The sequence below is a fragment of the Trichomonas vaginalis genome, chromosome V (genome assembly GCF_026262505.1).
Source record: "Trichomonas vaginalis G3 chromosome V, whole genome shotgun sequence".
Taxonomy (NCBI): domain Eukaryota; phylum Parabasalia; order Trichomonadida; family Trichomonadidae; genus Trichomonas; species Trichomonas vaginalis.
Window position 1 is genome coordinate 20,455,383 of NC_067207.1, and position 17,854 is coordinate 20,473,236.

The 17,854-nt window shown below is 36.6% G+C and overlaps 11 protein-coding genes and 1 pseudogene across 12 annotated transcripts, besides 1 other annotated feature; 9 read left to right on the forward strand and 3 right to left on the reverse strand.

Annotated features, from left to right (window-relative positions):
* Window positions 1-17,854: part of a mobile genetic element that runs on past both edges of the window.
* On the forward strand, window positions 928-2,531 carry TVAGG3_0372320 (annotated as a pseudogene). The gene has a single exon. A coding segment is annotated over exon 1 (1,604 nt).
* On the forward strand, window positions 2,995-3,441 carry TVAGG3_0372330 (protein of unknown function, DUF4106 family; the record flags this gene model as incomplete). The annotated part of the gene is made up of 1 exon (XM_051231827.1): window positions 2,995-3,441. A coding segment is annotated over one exon (447 nt), but the record flags the coding sequence as incomplete, so codon positions are not given.
* On the forward strand, window positions 3,689-4,401 carry TVAGG3_0372340 (uncharacterized protein; the record flags this gene model as incomplete). Its single annotated transcript, XM_051231828.1, has 1 exon — window positions 3,689-4,401. A coding segment is annotated over one exon (713 nt), but the record flags the coding sequence as incomplete, so codon positions are not given.
* TVAGG3_0372350 (uncharacterized protein) lies at window positions 4,518-5,028 on the forward strand (the record flags this gene model as incomplete). The annotated part of the gene is made up of 1 exon (XM_051231829.1): window positions 4,518-5,028. A coding segment is annotated over one exon (511 nt), but the record flags the coding sequence as incomplete, so codon positions are not given.
* On the forward strand, window positions 5,169-5,753 carry TVAGG3_0372360 (Poxvirus D5 protein-like family; the record flags this gene model as incomplete). The annotated part of the gene is made up of 1 exon (XM_051231830.1): window positions 5,169-5,753. One exon carries the CDS (start codon window positions 5,169-5,171, stop codon window positions 5,751-5,753), a length of 585 nt encoding a protein of 194 aa, XP_051101560.1.
* Window positions 5,792-6,211, forward strand: TVAGG3_0372370 (protein of unknown function, DUF4108 family; the record flags this gene model as incomplete). Its single annotated transcript, XM_051231831.1, has 1 exon — window positions 5,792-6,211. The coding sequence occupies one exon, from the start codon at window positions 5,792-5,794 to the stop codon at window positions 6,209-6,211; it is 420 nt and encodes a 139-aa protein (XP_051101561.1).
* Window positions 6,228-6,386, reverse strand: TVAGG3_0372380 (uncharacterized protein; the record flags this gene model as incomplete). The annotated part of the gene is made up of 1 exon (XM_051231832.1): window positions 6,228-6,386. A coding segment is annotated over one exon (159 nt), but the record flags the coding sequence as incomplete, so codon positions are not given.
* On the reverse strand, window positions 6,411-6,679 carry TVAGG3_0372390 (UvrD/REP helicase N-terminal domain-containing protein; the record flags this gene model as incomplete). The annotated part of the gene is made up of 1 exon (XM_051231833.1): window positions 6,411-6,679. A coding segment is annotated over one exon (269 nt), but the record flags the coding sequence as incomplete, so codon positions are not given.
* On the forward strand, window positions 6,716-7,308 carry TVAGG3_0372400 (protein of unknown function, DUF4106 family; the record flags this gene model as incomplete). Its single annotated transcript, XM_051231834.1, has 1 exon — window positions 6,716-7,308. A coding segment is annotated over one exon (593 nt), but the record flags the coding sequence as incomplete, so codon positions are not given.
* On the reverse strand, window positions 8,780-9,349 carry TVAGG3_0372410 (uncharacterized protein; the record flags this gene model as incomplete). The annotated part of the gene is made up of 1 exon (XM_051231835.1): window positions 8,780-9,349. The coding sequence occupies one exon, from the start codon at window positions 9,347-9,349 to the stop codon at window positions 8,780-8,782; it is 570 nt and encodes a 189-aa protein (XP_051101565.1).
* Window positions 9,619-10,008, forward strand: TVAGG3_0372420 (uncharacterized protein; the record flags this gene model as incomplete). The annotated part of the gene is made up of 1 exon (XM_051231836.1): window positions 9,619-10,008. The coding sequence occupies one exon, from the start codon at window positions 9,619-9,621 to the stop codon at window positions 10,006-10,008; it is 390 nt and encodes a 129-aa protein (XP_051101566.1).
* On the forward strand, window positions 15,817-16,302 carry TVAGG3_0372430 (uncharacterized protein; the record flags this gene model as incomplete). The annotated part of the gene is made up of 1 exon (XM_051231837.1): window positions 15,817-16,302. The coding sequence occupies one exon, from the start codon at window positions 15,817-15,819 to the stop codon at window positions 16,300-16,302; it is 486 nt and encodes a 161-aa protein (XP_051101567.1).

The following is a 17,854-nucleotide window of genomic DNA, read 5'->3' on the forward strand; positions in this document are numbered from 1 at the left end:
AATGGTGAACCAGATGTAGCTGGTATTTTCAGCGCGGCTTTAATGCCATTGAAAGATATGAAAGATGCAGATATTTTGGACCAGTATGAAATGAACATGGCTGATGGAAATATAACACCTGACGTTCTAGAACATTTATCTCAAAGAACTACACAGAACCATAGAGATGGTATATTTGGTGAAGAGTTTAGAAAGAAAGTTAGGGAGAGAAGGAAGAGAACCTATTGTACATGACCTTGCAAACGAAAGTTTACAAAATGTCATAAAAACTTACTTTGCAGACAATGAACCGAGAAGGGATGAATATTTAAGAAAACTCAAATGGACAGTACCAAATGAAATGTTAGTATTGAAAAACATGTTCCTTGACAAAATAAAACCAACTACAGAAATAAATGACGCAAGACTGAAACATTGGGTAAAAGCTTTCCCATTCACAAAAGATATTATTGGTAACATGGAAAGAAAACCAGAATGGCTACAAAAACATATATTTGGAAACGAGCTTATTCCATATGGACAAGCTCTGTTTGAAGAGCTTGAACCGGAAACTCAGGAAAGAGTCATGCAAACAATACGCGAAGACTCAAATACAAACTATGACAAAATCTTTCTAGGATATAGGTTACCTGAGATGGGCGACCAGAGCCAAAGGCAAAAAGGACATGGGAAATTTACAACATACTAGGTGAACATGAGGCAAAGATGCAACAACTTGAAGCAGAGGGCAAGTTACCAAAAGCGACACCAAAGAAGAAGAGTAGAACAAAGTGAAAATAGTGAAGAAGTAACTTCATCTAGTGAAAGTAGTGGCAATGAAGGAAAAAGAAGAGTTAAAAACTCAGTCAGGAAGAAAGTAAAGCTTGGTACGAGTGGGTTCTATTATGATATATAAATCCAACTATTCTATATTTTTACCCATATGAAATGTACGCCGCTCAGAATATAACGCCAACAGTTTTGGATGCCATGAACGGAAATGTTTCCGAATGGTATAACGAATGTGACAATGCCATTAGAAGGTCAGAAATAGTTCCTGGAACTTACGAATATACAACTGCTGTTTCTTATGGAAACGTAGGTGAGTTTGGAGAAGGTTCTTCAACAACAGTAGATATTGCTTGCGACAGGTTTCATATTATTTCTATTGACAACTCATTCTTATACGTGGAACAAGACATTGAAATAAAACCTTCTGCCAAGTTGTCTGACAAGAAAGGTTGCAATGGAATTTTCTATGTCGGATACCAATATGCTCCAGAAGTTTTCATGGGATATAAGATATATTCTAACTCTGACTTAGTTCAAACAGTAACATGGGCAAACTATGAATGGTTCGCTTTGAGAAACTCAGTACAACCACAAGCTAGAGAACAAACAGACCAGTATGCAACTATTGAGAAAATAAGAAGACTTGACCCTAACGTTCCAGGAGTTTATGTTAACCTTTCTGGTTCAGATGGAACTGCTGCCACTAAAGTAAAACTGAAACTTAGAGTTCCTTTGTCATCTTTCCTCATCTTCAGGTTTTTAAGATACTTGCCAAACTGGGCAGGAAAAATTTCTATCGAACTTACTCCAAGCAAAAATAACTTAGTCATTGCACCAACACAAGACCCATTCAGCATTACTGTAGCTGGAACTGGTGGAGCCAAGTTCTGTGACTTTTGCAAAGACAAAGTTGACTTAGACTTTGGTTTCTCAAACTTCAACAATGAAGTAAACTATTATTTCAATGCTGCTGGAACTGCTTGGGACCCAGTTAAGTTCACATGCGAAAAATTTGAATGCAAGAGAATAGAAAGCAGACTTGCAGTCTATATGTTGGACCCAGATATTTCAAATGCTTTAGCTGCCAAATATATTGCAGTTCCACTTATGTTCCCTATACACCAAATATCTGTCAAAGACTTTGCAGGTGAAGTTGGAAACCAAAGTGCTGACCCAGGTGCAAGAACAGATATTGCTTTAACAACTGCAATGAAACATGCAGATACTATGTTTGTACTGTTCAGACGAACTATAAATGACTATTCTTGTTTCTACAACCCCGGTATTAAATATCATATAAACATAGATGGCAAATATTATCCAAGAGAAGAATATTCTACAGTTGAGGATATGAGGTCATACAACTTGACATTAGATGCTATGAACTTTAACAACAATTCACAACAACCATTAACCCTGAAATGCAAAGTTCTATTATGCCATATGTGAAAGTATGGACTCATACAGGAGGTCAAAAAACTCAATATACAAATGGAGACCGTTCAAACTTTTGGCTTGGCATTCCATTTGCTGACTCAGAAGACTTTATGGGTGGTATTTCAACTGTTGGTACAGTTCAAATACAATATACTGGTGACAGAGACGGTCCAGATGAATTGAAAGCAAAGAAGTTTACAAAACCAATAGCACTTTTCACGGAAGATGCTCTTTTGAAGATTCGTTCGATGAAACCTGCTGGGGCTCCTCAGATTGGCATAACGACAGCTTCCATCGAGCAGATTTTGGCAGCAGGTCAGTAAGTTGTTCTTGAACTGACTTCTCTCCGTCAAATATTGACAGTACGCCAGTTTTGACATAATATTGTAAGATAAACTTACCTTTAGAAATATCTGTAAGTTTTGTTGTTATATTTTTGTCAACGTCAAGAACTTTCACCATTTCAGTTATACCAACTTTCTTTGCTTTATGGAAATATTTTGGTTCAGCAAAGACTGCTATTCTATAACATTTACCATTGTTTGTATAAAGAACTATTCTGTCAATGTATTTGTATTGTTTGTGTGTGTAAACTTTGTTCTGCTTCAATTCGAAGAGATACTCGAATACGTCCATCTTTTTATTCTAAGTAAAATGTCATTTCCGAAAAATAGAAGCGTGAGTGTTTCAAAAGGTTTAATGGCGGTGGCAGATGTGAAGTTAAATTCACCAACTCAAACAAACAGTCAAAGTGTTGTTGTCAATGTCAAAGACAGCGATGTTGAAGTGGGGAAACCATACGAAGACGAAGATGGTATAACAATTGTTCCTGTAAAAGAACCAACATATCCTGAAGTTAGCAGAGACTTAAGTTCTGTTGCAGATATTCGAAACGACTACCAACAACTGAAAGACAAACTTCAAACTCAGGAGAAGATTTGTCAAGCTTTAGGTATAATGTTAAACTTGGTCGAACACAACCCTGTAAAAGTGAACTCATATGTCATTGCACCTCATGAAGTTTTGAAAGAACTATTGAAACTTTTGACAGAGGCAGACGATATAAACATCAAAGAAATAGAACCCGACATTAGTTGCTGTGGTGTTTCATATAATGTCATTGACAAGATATACGTTATGAAAGGAGGTGAAACGTTGAACTTAAAGTATAGTTTCCCAGACGTCATAAAAATATTTGACGACCACAACATTTCATTAAAATTTATTTGCTAAGTAAAAATGTCAAAACTTCTTGAAAGATGTTTGAAGAAAAATAATATAGACTTTATTTCATATAAAGGACTTTACACACTTTTGAACGATATGAAAGACCCTGTTTTGTTTGTTCGTGTAGACAAAGGAAAGTTCTATGTCTTTACAAAATATTTGAACTTCTTAGACAGAGAACTTCAAGAAACGCCATGTGAAAGTTTAGATGAAGTTCTTCTCCACTTTCAGAAAAACTTTTAAATATATATAAATGGCAGAAGATATAATGGTTTATACTATTACGACTAAAAACCCTGAGTCATATAATTCTATAACAACAAACTTACAAAGTCCTCAAGGACGATATTGTAAACTAACCTTAAACACAATGACGACTAAAGCCTGTTTTGCTCTTTTGACACCAGAAGACTTTATTGTTGTGAATGGTAAAAAATACTCCTTTGAAGATACTTACTCAGATATACCACCAACAGGTTTTGTTGACTTATTTAATACTTTAAGGACGGGTGTAACATGTGCTGCAACTAGAGCAGGTTTCGTTATGTTTGGATGTCCGACTGAGTTTACTATAAACAATATGAGCTATAATACAAAACTTATATCTGGTTTTTACTACCAACAGTTTCCTATAACAGGAAATGGTGTCATACAAGGAATGTCTATTCCATTGACTTTAAGCACACCAATCTTATATATTGTTTCAAACTTAGGTTCAAAGTGTTATTCGAATGTTGACAGAAACTATTATGACCAAAAGATACTTATGCGTATAAACAATACTTTCTCTGCTGGTTTGCCTATTGTTCATTCGAATGCAGAATTTTCAACCTTAGTGAACTCAAACACTTTGGCAAGTATAACGTTGACATTAGTTGACGCAAACTTTGTTCCTGTAAAACTTTTATGTCCTATGTATTTGTCAATGACGGCAGAAAGTTTCGAATTGGAAGATGCAACTGGTGAAAGTATTGTATTACAAGAACAACTTCAACAACAAATAGCTCAAGAACAAACAAATGCAACAAATGGAACAACAAAGTCAAGAATAAAAAAATAATATTTTTTTTATTTTTATAAAAATGTACAGAATAGATGTTTCAGATTTTTATGACTTCCAAGCATTCAGAAATATGTGTCCATTTAGAGACTATAACAAAGCAGTCGAGAATTTGAAACGTTTAGTCATTTATGTTGACTCTGCCCCAGAATGTTATGTCATGAAAGAATGGGATGTTGTCTTTAACAAACCAAGAGCAACAATAGTGTCTGAACAAGAATGTAGACAGAAACTTAAGAAAATAAAAGTTGTACAAGTTGGCATGAAGATGTTAGATGCTTGGGATATCTTATTGTCAAAGTTAGAAGATTTTTCAGTTCGAGGTATAAAGTTCTATACACCTTCTCCAAACTTCTATTCTATCTTCACTGGATATAAATATGAACAAGTAGAATGGAAAGAAAATATTATAGAAGCTTGGTTAGACCATGTCAAAGAAATTATATGCAATGGAAACGAAAAGGTTTATGAGTATATCTTATGTTGGTTTGCAAACATCTTACAACATCCAAGTGCTAAAAATGAAACTGCTCTCATTATAATTGGAAAACAAGGAACTGGTAAGAACACATTCTTTACAGATATTTTGTGCAAACTGTTAGAAGGCTATTCGAATCCGAATATGACAAACTTAGAAAACATCTGTGGCAAGTTTAACTCCTCAATAGAGAATATGAAACTTATAGTTTGCAATGAACTTCAAAGTATAGATACAACAAAAGTTTTGAACTCAGATGCTTTGAAGAGTCTTATAACAGATAAAGTTGGAGTTGTTGAAAGAAAATATAAAGACCAAAGAGTTTGTGAAAATGTTGCAAACTTCATTATGGTTTCAAACAATGCTGTTCCGATGAAGTTAGAAAGTTCTGACAGAAGATATGTAGTTGTCAGAACGTCAGATTCTCATATGCAAGATACAGAATATTTTGACGACTTAGCAGAAACTTTGACATCTGACTTTTACAACCACTTGTTCTCATATTTTATGACATTAGATATTTCAAAGTTCAATCCAAGACAAATTCCACATACCGAAGAGAGACAAACATTGTTAGAAGCAAACAAGAGTGTATATGAACTGTTCATAGATGAAACTGACTTTGAGTGTTTAGATGAAAGGTCATTGTACGATTCGTATAAACAATATTGTCAAGAATATGGTTATATGACAGCGTCTAAACGAACATTCTTGGCAAATGTCAAAAGTCTTTTAGACGTACAGAATGGTGTATATACAAAGAAAAATTTTTATGAGTAAATTTTAAAAAAAATATTTTTTTTTATCCGATAGAAAAGATGACGAAATTCATCTCAGTAAACAAGTACATGTCAGGACTTAAAGAAGAACTAGACCCATTCACATATTTGAATGTTTACTTCTACCATTTTGAAAAGTCTTCATTCAGCAAAGTTTGGAACATCGAACCAGTTAAGTTTGCTATTGTGACTAAAAATGGTGCGAAATTTGAAGACTTAGACATAGAAGGTATGTTGACAGTCAAAGAAAATTTTGACAGAAGGTTCTCAAACCTTAAAGAAGGCAAAGCATACAAACTTGTTATACCTTATGAACCAAAGAAAGCAGACGACTATGAATATTATGAGTCTAAGATAGTTGAAGTTCAAGGTAAATTGGGTAAAAAGATTTTAGAGTCTAAGCCAGTGTTTGCCCCTAAAGAGGAAGAGAACATTGACATTGACCCAGAAATGTTCTAAAAATAAAATTTTATTTTTACATGTCAAATTTCTTTTTCTCTGGAACTGGTTCAGGTTCTTTCTTCTCTTCTTCTACTTTCTTTTCTTTCTTTTCTCTCTTCTTCTTTTCTGGTGGAGTTATGTCAAATTTGGCGCAACCATATTTATGTAAAAGTTCTTTGTCCTTTAATAGCTCATCTATTCTGTTTTTATTTCATCTTCAAGAACAGCGCATGTGTCTTCTTTGCATTCTAAGAAGTTTTGTTGGACTTCATCTCTCCAAGAGGCGTCATCTCTGTCAACAAGTCTGTCATTGACAAATTTTAAGACTTCTCTGCTTAATGTTTTATGGTTCTTGTCATATTCCCAGAAACAGAACTTTAGAACAAATTCCCCTTTCTTGTTTACACTATGTAAGATTTTATGGTCGACAGATGTTTTGCTGTCGAAAAGCTTGTCTCGAATATAGATAGCGAAATCGCTAGACATTTTCTAAAAGATAAAAATTTTAATTTTTCTAAAAATATGTTAGAAAAAAAGTTTGCTGACATTGACAAGAAATTTGAGAATGTTTTAAACAAGAACAAGAGGAAGTTAGAAAATGCTCAGATAAAACCTATACATGACAAGTTCTTATTTGCTCAGAATGGTATAACAGGTCTAATCGCACCACCTGGGTCGGGTAAGACTTTCACTTATCTTAAAATGGCTGCACAACAACAAGAACTAGATGAGAAGAACCCATTCTATGAGTTAGTTGTCATTTGTAGTACTTCTGGTCAATTTGACCAAACCGTCAATTCGTTCAAAGATATTATAAAGAAGTCTAAGTTAGTATGTATAAAGGATACTGAGTTGTTAGATTGGATAAAGAAGTACCAAAGAAGAGTTTTGAAGTATAATGCTATAAATGAGTATATAAATTCTAAGTTTAAAGACCCAAATGAGGAAATGCAGAGAATATTAGAGAAGAAACACTTCAGAAACAAACAGAAAGAGATAGAATACATTTCGAAGAAATTGCAATCGTACGATTGGAAGACTTACCCTCATAGATGTCTTCTTATCTTAGATGACTTTGCTTCTCATCCTTTGCTTAAGAATAGAGAACAAGATATGTGTCGAATTCTTAAGAAGCTCAGACACTTTAACATCTCAGTTGTCATTTGTGTACAGACAGCAAAGAGTTTAAGTAAGGATGTTAAAAGAATACTTACTGACATTATACTTTTCCCCGGATTGTCCGAAGACGATTTCATGGAACTTATGAAAGAGTCCATGGCAGGTAAGTTTGACAGATATGAACTATGGGAGAAGTACAAAGTCATACAAGACCCTCATACTTCTTTCAGAATTCATATCTACGCAAACAAAGTTCAAATTGTAAAAAGTCAAGCTTGAAAAATGTAAGTGTTTAGTCTTAGTAAGATGGTAGCTTCTTAAAGCATATGCCGTCCTTGAGTTTTAGGTACGTGAAGAGAAGTACAATGAATTCAATTACGAGTACAATTGCAATGACAACCAAGGCAACTATTTTTGTCTTTTGCCAGCAAGGGTACTTCTTCTCTTCCAATGGTTCGGCAGAACTATACTCACTCATGAGAAATGCCAAAACGGTTTAATAGAAAAAGTGTCATCTACCCTACTTGTTTGAAGTTGTCAAAATACTCTGTTATTTTTCACGATTTTCATGAGTTTTAGGCGACTGGGTTTTTTTACTTACTCGCTGTTCTTCACTGTTTTCGTACGGAATCTCTTCTCTCGGTTTTCCGAGGGAAGCAAGCATATGAGGAAATTCATGAAATTTGGTCATTTTTCAGCAAAAATAATGTTTAGGGTAGAAGGTTAGATCTAACCTGTTTTCTCACCTCTTTTCTACCCCAGTGAAGATTTGCACTTCGTCAAATTTTATAAAAAATTAGCGTTATTTTTACATTATGACACGAAGTGAAGATTTGCACTTCGTCAAATTTTATAAAAAAATAGCGTTATTTTTACATTATGACACGAAGTGAAGATTTGCACTTCGTCAAATTTTATAAAAAAATAGCGTTATTTTTACATTATGACACGAAGTGAAGATTTGCACTTCGTCAAAAATAACAGTTATAAAATGAAAAAGTGTCATTTTTTTTCATGTCCGAAGACTCGAAGGTGCAACACTTCCAAAATACCGACGAACTCAGAAGAGCAGCATGGCAGTATCTTCTTGACAACTTCTTTGAGTTCTCCAGGTACACCTTGGAAAATGCTGAAGAACTCCGACACAGAGAATTTGGAGAAATTGCGCTCCAATACTACCTTGACAAACAAAGGGTAAAATAAGACTAAAAACTTAACGTTTAAAAAGTGACATTTTTAATGAGCTCCGAGTCACCGAGAAAACTTGGTCAGATGTTAGCAGCTTACTTCCCTGAGGAGGATGGAAGCGTTACATACGTAAGGTTCAAAAACAACGAACCTGGAATTGCGTACAAATTCGCAATTACATGACCAGGGAAGAGTACGAAAGGTTCCTACAAGAGAAACCAGCTCTAAACAACTCAGAAAAGAAAGAATAAAAAGTTTAACTCGTAATTGTTTATTTTTTTACTTGTATGGGCAAGCTGCAAGAATGAAGTCGACTATCTCAGTCTTTGTTTTGACGAGCTGGACGGCTCTTGCGAGTACGTCTGTTTTGCGGTCTCCAGCTGGTGTCTGACCTTCGTAATTGCGCATGTTCTTGAGAGCTCCAACTGTAAATGGTTGTAGGATGAAGAGTCTCTCAGACTGCTTGAGGTAGTCTTCACGGTCACGAACCGAATCTGTGGTACGAGTCGAATCGGTCGATTTGAGGGAAGAGACTGAAAGCCTGTCGTCTTCCATAGGGGCTGTGGCATAATCTTTGCGTAAGCGGTTCAGACCTTCTTCGAACTCTTGGTCTCTCTTCGATTGAGATTGGAATTGGAATTGCTGGGGTGGAGCTTGCTGGAACATCCAAGGGTTGGGGAAGTAAGGCATAGGCTGAGGAGGGTAGTTCGGGAAGCCTTGTGGTGGGTAGTAACCTTGAGGTGGAAATTGGTAGTAAATCGGAGGTACTTGCTGGAACTGAGGTGCAGGGGCTGGTGCTTTAGGTTCCTCTGGTTTGGGAATGGACTCGGTTGGTGGGACGTCGGACATTCGTTTGTGTCCTGTGGGATGGAAAATATTTTTCTGTCGGAAGAAAAAACTTTTTCTGTCGGAAGAAAAAACTTTTTCTGTCGGAAGAAAAAACTTTTTCTGTCGGAAGGAAAAACTTTTTCTGAAGTTCGACCAAAAAGTTCTCAATTTTCGAAAATTTGAATGGTTTACGGACGGACAACTGGAAGAGTTCTTCCTGTCGTCGGGAAAATTTTTTCCCTTTGTCCGGAAAATTTTTTCCAGTTGTCGGGAAAATATTTTCCTGTCGGATGGAAGGACTCGGAATACCAGAAGGATTTGACGAGGCAATTTACCTTATAGAGATAAATGAAGTTGTTAAGCAGTACTTGCGCAGGGTAATGAAGCCCAAGGTCAAGTTCACCGCTATTTCTGGAAGGGCTGCCTTGAATCTCGAGACTTCGACTGGAATTCCAATTCAAATACCAGAAAAAACTCCTTTCGACGACATAAAGGACGCCAAAAGAGAAACTCTTGTTAAGTTCCTAAACAAACGTCCTTGGATAAAAATACCAAACAAGGAGAACCCCCTACCCCATATGAAATTGGCAATTCAGTCTCTCCTTCACTTCTCGGGTCAGCCGTTCTACATAACCTGTGAAGGCGACATCCAACCAGTTCAGTCAACCTTAACGTTTTGAGTAAAAACATTTTTTTTCATTTTTTGAATGAAGCAAGTTAAATTCGTCCCACACCAATCTCAATGGACCGATGAAGAGTTTCAAGCCATGCTTGAAGACGTTGAGAACGACATAGACGGCGAACTTGAAGGAGCTCAAATCACAATTGCAACCAAAATTGCAGAGTCAAGGAACAGATAGCTCCACTTAAAGCTACCAAAGCTACTCTTGACCTCATGGATAGTTACCGTTTAGATGTCAAGAGTGGAATAAGACAATTAAAATTAAAACTTCTAAACTACGAAGCTATACTCCAGAAGTTAGCAGAGATGAGAAGACTTTACCAGAGCTACTTACATGTAAGGGACTTACCTTCAAGCAGTCCGACCAAAGATGAATTTTCTGACATTGTCCCAATTTTGTCCGAAAGTCAGCTCAGATGTTTTGAACTGCTCCCAACATATCCAGAATATGAACGTTTGCCTGAACTCTTCCGCAATCTCAAAAAACGTTTTTTGGTTCTCATGTTCGAAACTTTTATCGGAAGAGACAACAAACGTTCAGAAGAAGAACAAGATATTATTTTAAACTTGTTGTATGACATAACTGTCATAACAAGCTTTTTGAAGTAAAACCGCCATTCTCAAACCACTTCATTTTTCGATGTCCGAACAAGCACCGAAGCCGAAACTCAATGCAGATGTCCTTTCAAGGTTGCCAGACAAGCGCCCAGTTCAAATTCAAATTGCCCAATTGAAAGCTCATCTGACAAACACCATTAAGACTCTCCAAAGTAGTCTTATGACAGAGATGACCAATCTCAAAGCCGATGTCCTCATGAACCAAGCTTCCAATGAGAAATGCCTGAACGATTTCACGGAAACCTTGCGCAATTACGAGAGAGAAAACCGAGACCTTGCCAGACTCATCTACCGTTTCTTCGAAGAGATAGACGCCATCTGGAAGGTACTCGGAAAGGACAGAACATGCAACACCGTACTTCGTGAGTACCAAATTGAAGAAGGAATTGTCGAGGAAGAAGAGGAAGAAGAGGAAGAAGAGGAAGAAGAGAAACACGAAGAAGTTCCTGAAGCCGCTACATGGGCAACCCTTGTTGCCGATGACGGTTACGAAATTTCCCAACCCTACCCATACCAAATCCGCAACAAGGCGACAGGCAAGGTTCTTACCCCAGTCCTCAACAACTTGGGACACTTGAACCTTAACCTTCGGAATCGCGGTTCAATCTCCATGGGCAAGCTTGTCGCAATTCAATGGGTTCCAAATCCAGGCAAGAAGACGAAGGTCAGACACATTGACGGTGACAAGCTCAACAACCGTAAGGAGAACCTCGAGTGTTCTAAGAGTAAAAAAAATTTTATTTTAGGGGGAAACCCCAAGTAAATTTAGGTGTTTATTTGGATAAGTATGTTAAATTAAGGGTAATTTGCAAAATTAGTTCCCGACCTTTGAATTGGACTCTTTCGTTATCCCAGTTGCGTAGGAGGTCGTCCCAGAGGAGTTGGTAGAATTGCCAATCCAAGGACGATTTGTCCTCCCAGGCATTGAGGATGTACTGCTCGTAGAGTTTTCATGACCTCTGCCTTGCACCAGACACCCTCTCCCTTGGAACGTAAGGCTTCTTCGAAGTGCTCGAATGCGATTGGCTGCGTGACCATCCGAAATGACACTTTTTGTCCGTTTGGTCAATGTTTGTGTCTCGTGCCATAGTCGATGAAAATACAGACAAACAGGTTATATATGAGTTTGAGACCAAGAATGGTGTAACTCGACCTGTCCGATTCAAAGACTCCGAGGCGACCATGAAATTAAACGGAAATTAGCTAGGAAGGAATATAAAATGGACTGGTTTGCCACCACCTCCACCTCCACCACCTTTACCTGTTCCTCAAGTAAATAAGCCTTTCCCGTTCCCAAGAATTCCCACATTTTAATTCAAATTCGAATAAAAATTTTTTATTTCATGCAATGTTTTATTTCTGTGCCGTCTTCAAGTATGCCCCAGTACTTACGCTTGGAGAGGACATGAACTTCGGTGAAAATTTTGTCCAATTTGAATTGACCCATCTTCTCACCGACTAAACCCATTTCAATGAGTTTGTTGTACCCTTCTTCGTTCGTCATGAGTGCGTCAATGTTCTCATAGTAAACCACAACTTTCGATTTGACTTCGGAGAAGAATTTGTTGTAGTTGTCAAGGACTGCCTTTGCGAACTGAGGGTAAGACCAATGTTCGACAATAGGTTTTAATGTGGTTACTAAGCCACTTTGACCTTGAGTGAATTCGTACTTCAAAACAAAAGGAGAAAAACCTTTCAACAAAGTTGTCGACCTTCTCATAATGTTTACTCTTCATCTCTTGAGGTTTTTTAATGGAATATCCCCATGTCGAATTCATAAGCAATTTGAGTGTCATTGCAAGTTTGGGGTTTGAAGCTTTCCTAATATCATACAGTTGTTGTATGACTTTTCCAACTGTATAGTTCCTTCCCGGGAACTCACCATCTTCGTTTGGAATTCCAGTCGGAATATATTGGACAAACCTCATGTATGCAGCGTTAAGGTCGACATAGTATATCTTTTCATCTGAGTCGAACTTGTCGCAACCAATTGGTCCAGTTTGTGGAAATTCAAGTGAGTCTCTTATCTTCTGAGAAACTTCTCCTGTTATCTCATAAACATCATCGAAGCAACCTGTTTCATATAAAACCTTCTGACCTAACTCAGATGCTCTCCAATACAATTTGACGTCAATTGGATGTCTCAATGGAAGTTTGTTTATAGCATCTTGAAGTTCTTGCAACCTCATTGGAAGTTCTTCTGGTTCAGGTTGGTATCCGAACATTCCAACTCCTTGTGGAATTGTGTACTTCTTTTGTACTAGAACTTTGTCTGGAACAACTTTTGGTCTTGCTAACAGTGAAAAGTTTGTTTCGTCTTTTGGTACAAAAGTTTCTGTCAGCTTGTCATCTGGAATTGGTTCCAACAAACCTTTCTCGAAAAGAATGTTTATAGCTCTGACAATGTTGCACTTGCCTTTTCCGAACAATGGGTTTGTAAGACTTTCGTTCAACATGAAGTGGTTGTGGACAATTACAATCTTCAACCATGGTAAGTCTTTGTCAACAACATAGTCGTCATGTGAAGAACCTTTAGCTGTAGGTATGCTGACTCGGATATTGACATTTGCCAACGGTGCAATTTTTGCCAATTGACCTCTGAAGAATGTACCTTGTCTTCACACATGACTCAAGATACTTCATCTTCTCTTCTGTAACAAGACCAGAGTTCCTGAGACATGTAAGAATGCAAGGTTCATTGACAATTGTTTCAATTGAATTGTAAATTCCATACCTTGTCAAGTCAATGTCAGACTTATTTATGAAGGGGAAGTATCCAGCATGTTGTCTGACTGCTTGAGGGTTAGGTTGGTACCATTCGAACTTGACACTTGCAATTCCTTCAATTGCATTCAAAATGTCTGAGTCGGAGTCAACCATTTGTTCTCTCTTTGTAGTCTTGAAAGCGTCAAGAAGCATTGCAGCTGTTGTGACATTGCCATGTGCATAGTAAATGTGACCATCCAAATCTGTTATGGTCAATCTGAGATTGTATCCTTTCTTATTTCCATCTTGAATTGCAGCAAGTACTCCCATGAAGCCTTCTTTGTTCTTTCCTTCGTCAAAGTTTACTGTAAAGGTTCGACCAGATGTAATTTGACTTCTAACTTCACGATACTTCTCATATGCATATCTTGTTCTTTCCATGGGAGCATGACCATCCTCTGCACTACCTTTTTTCCTTCTCAAAGGATGCAATTGTTCGTCATGTTTCCAGTAGAATCTGGCAAAGCCGTCGTGTCCTTCAACTTGAGGTTCACTAACATCGAAAGGCATGTCCATAAGACGTTCTTCTTCTAACCTCTCTAGTCTGTTTGGATAATTGGCACGTGCTGTTTCCAAATCCATTTCGTAGCGAAGACCAGACAATTTGTCATAGACTTTTATGGGTCTTCCCTTCCTATATTTAAACTTCTTCGAAACTCTCCAACCATATCTTTGCAACTCTGCTTTTATTCTAGCAGACTTTCTATCCATTCTATATGGGGGCATTTTTTATAAAAATAAAAAAATGTTTTTTTCTTTACTTAACATAACCGCCTGCTGCCATAAGTCTTTGACGCCAACCCATACCAGCTAATGAAGGTTGACTTGGTTTAGTTTCCAAACTAAACTTTGGTTTTGGTTTATCTTCAGTTTTTGGTTTCTCTTCTTCTATCGGTTTTTCGTCACTTTTCGGTTCCTCTGACTTTTCCCACCTGCAGGAACAGTTGTGTTGTCAACATCTTCATAAATATCATATGCCATTTGTTTTGTTTTTTTCAACTTTTTGTGTTTGTTGTAAAGTTTAGAATATTTCGACTCTAAGTCAATGAGATGTTCTATAATGAACTGTTGGTCAGTGAAGTAAACTTTTCCATCTGTTGTCTCGAAAGCTCCTTCAGACTTCAATATTTTATTTGTGAGAGTCTGTTTCTTTTTGAGATACTAGCCGTTCCATTTCTATGAAAAGTGACTTTATAGTTAGGGTTTGTATTTCCAGACCTGGCACTTTCTATTATTGAATTTTTCTCTTCATCTGTAAGTTCTTTGACAGGTTTTGACAATGGTTCTGAACTTTTTGTTTGTGGTGTCAAATCTACCGTTTCAACTTCTTCGGTCATTTCATCTCAGTAAAAAATTTTAGTTTGGTTTGTTTTCAACTGGTTGTTTAGGTTTTTTAAGTCGGTCTAAAACTTCCTGAGGTATAGGAAGAACTTGACAAACACGTTGTGTAAACTGCTGGAAGTCGACAAATCCATCTTGAACCCATTTGTCTCAATGCTGTATTGTTCATTTCATCTCAGTAAAAAACTTTACATTCCCCACGTTTGAGGCGGTTGAGGTTGGTTATTGTTTACCCACTGTTGTGCATGGTTATATCCTCTGTTAAAGAATCTTTCACCTTGGTCCATATAGTGTCCTGCTTGGTTATAGTAGTCATTTGCTTTGTTATAATAGTTTCCTGCTTGTCTTCCTACATTGTCCATCCATCCTTGAACTTTTCCTCTTGTTTCAGGATTTGGAATAAGATTTTGCTGCATCTCGTGCTACATCCCAACCTTTCTGTACAGTTTGTATAATAGGTTGTGCTTTCTCTTTAAGTATACCTAATGTACTCAAAATCTTCCTTCCAACTCCAAATACACCTCTGGCTATTGTTCCCACTGCGGGCAAAAATCTGGATGCAACTCCTGCTAATGCGCCAAATAAACCCATTTCTTATGGGTTAAAAAATGACGAATCCAAACAAGGACCCCTATGTTTCTAAGGCAACAAAAAAAGCACTCATGATAAAAATCTTTAGTTCAACACCAAATGCTTGGTTTATGGATATCTTGGAAAACATTCCGAGGTATAGAGAAGATGGACCTCCATACTGGCTAATATTTGTCGGTCAAAACACAAGATACTGTGAAGCCATACCATTATGGTCCAAAAATATTTTAGATGTGAAAACTGCTTTGACAATATTCGTTGACAAATACCATCCAACAAAACTGACATCTGACTGTGAAAGTTCTTTAAATCAGATGATGTAAAAAACTATCTGCGTTCAAAAAATGTAAACCAATATTTCATTGTCGACCAAAACCATTCTGCTCTTGGTGTCATTGACGGTTGTATAAAAATGTTAAGAGACTTAAACCAACCACAAGGTGGTGAAGCAAATGAAATGTCATATGACGACAAATATAGACACTTCTCCATGGCAAAGATGAGACAAGTTTTAAATATTTACAATAGCCGTAAACAAAAAGGTTTGGGAAACCACTCCCCCGAAGAAATGAAAAACAACCCTGACTTAGAGAAAGACTATATATTTAATAATTTAGTCAAAAGAGACAAACAAGAAAGAATGCCGGGCTTCAAACTTCAGAAAGGTGACAAAGTAAAAATAGAAATACCTAAACGCGACCCATATGAAAATACTATTGACTATGACAACAATGGGAACCCGACAGGTACTCACATTCGTGTTCGTAAAAATAGAAGAAAGTATACAAGAGAATATTATGAAGTTTTAGGCAAACATGGCAAAATGTACACACTGCAAGCAGAAGATAAAACTACTATTGTCAGACCTCGTTTCAAACTTGTCAAAGTTCAAGGTGGTATACTTTCAAAGACAGTTCCTAACAAATATAAGACAACTCCTGACGAATATGCTAAAGAAGTTGAAAATGACGACTAAGCATTTCTATACCATGCGTAAACTGTCATGTAAGGTGGCATGTAGTCTTTACTTTGTCCCGTTGTTTGCGTATATCCCGAAACGCGATGTGTATGGTTTCCATCTCCCTGAGTGTCACCCGAAAAATTTATAGCAAACTGAACGTCGTCTTTAACATCATATCCTTTACCTTTTTTCATTGCTGACCAATCCCAAAATTTATGCTTATGCCAACCTGCTTGAGATGTACTTAAATCTATGTAGTGACTGTGCGCAGGTAAATTTTCACCTGAAATCGTTTTACTTCCTCCTGTTTCCTTTGAAGAGTTTGCACAATACAAAAACCTGTCAACTATTTGTTCCCATGCACCAACACCAAACATTACTTGAGGACCTCTTGCTTCCATAGATGTATAAATAGAACCTACTGGGTTCATTAAATCAAACATATGAGATAATATAGGATTGTCTCTTTTGAACTTAAAATATAGTGTAACTATTTCTGGTTTCTTCTGGTTTGTGTCAGAATATTTTTTATAATATAATCTTATGTTTTCGGGGTAGGTAAAATCTTGACTATAATATTTATTTTTGTCATCTATATAATAATATACTATTCTCGTTTTTTCTATTGCATTATATCTTTTATATCTATAATATTCTAAATATAATGTTTGCTTTTTTGGGTCTACACGTGCGTCAACACCATAGTCATAATAATATGGTGCTGGAGCTGGGTTAGGTAATGTCATATCTGCCATTTCATAAACTCTTAAATATTTCTTTTGTTCGTCTCCATATAAGTTTAAGTAACAGTTGTTGTCTAATGGAACTTTAACTTGTGTACCATTATTCTTTATATAGCTTACATACATTTCATTGTTATTTTTCGGAATGAGTTTACACCGTGTACCATTTTTTAAGGAGTGTACAAAACTCCCATCTAAAATATTTGTTTTCTTCATAGATAGAAAAGTCACCAACAATAGTTTCAATATTTTTCGTTGTTCCTATCAAACTTTGGTATATTTCGTTAACATATTCCTTATCTGCCTTCTTTTCAAGGCTAACGTTTAAGTCTGTTATTTCAGAAGATGTATGTGTATGTCCAACGTCACTTTTCCTGTTTAAGGTTTCTTGTAAGTTTGTAATATTTGCAATGGTATGTGTATGAGTCTTTTTAGAATATTCGTTTTCAGCTCTTGTCACTTCACTTGACATTTTATTGTCAACATATGTTTTGTCTGCTAGTTCAGGATGAGTATGTTCTTTTGTTGCATAAGCATTGTTAGCTCTTTCTTCTTCTTTTGCTATTGCATCGTCTACATATTCTTTGTCAGCTTTGTTGTCAACATCTGCTTTCAAAAGAAGTTCATTTATAGGTTTCTCGTTTAAAGTTCCTTTTGTTGGATTTATACAGACAGTATTGTTCTTCTTGTCTTGAAATAGAAACTCATCTGTCATTGGGTTTAATGTCAGTTTTAAGTTTCCTTCTTTCAATGACTCAGATATCTTAGAATAGTTTGAAAAGTTTGTTGTGTTCTTATTTAGAGCTTGCATAATGAGTTGTCGG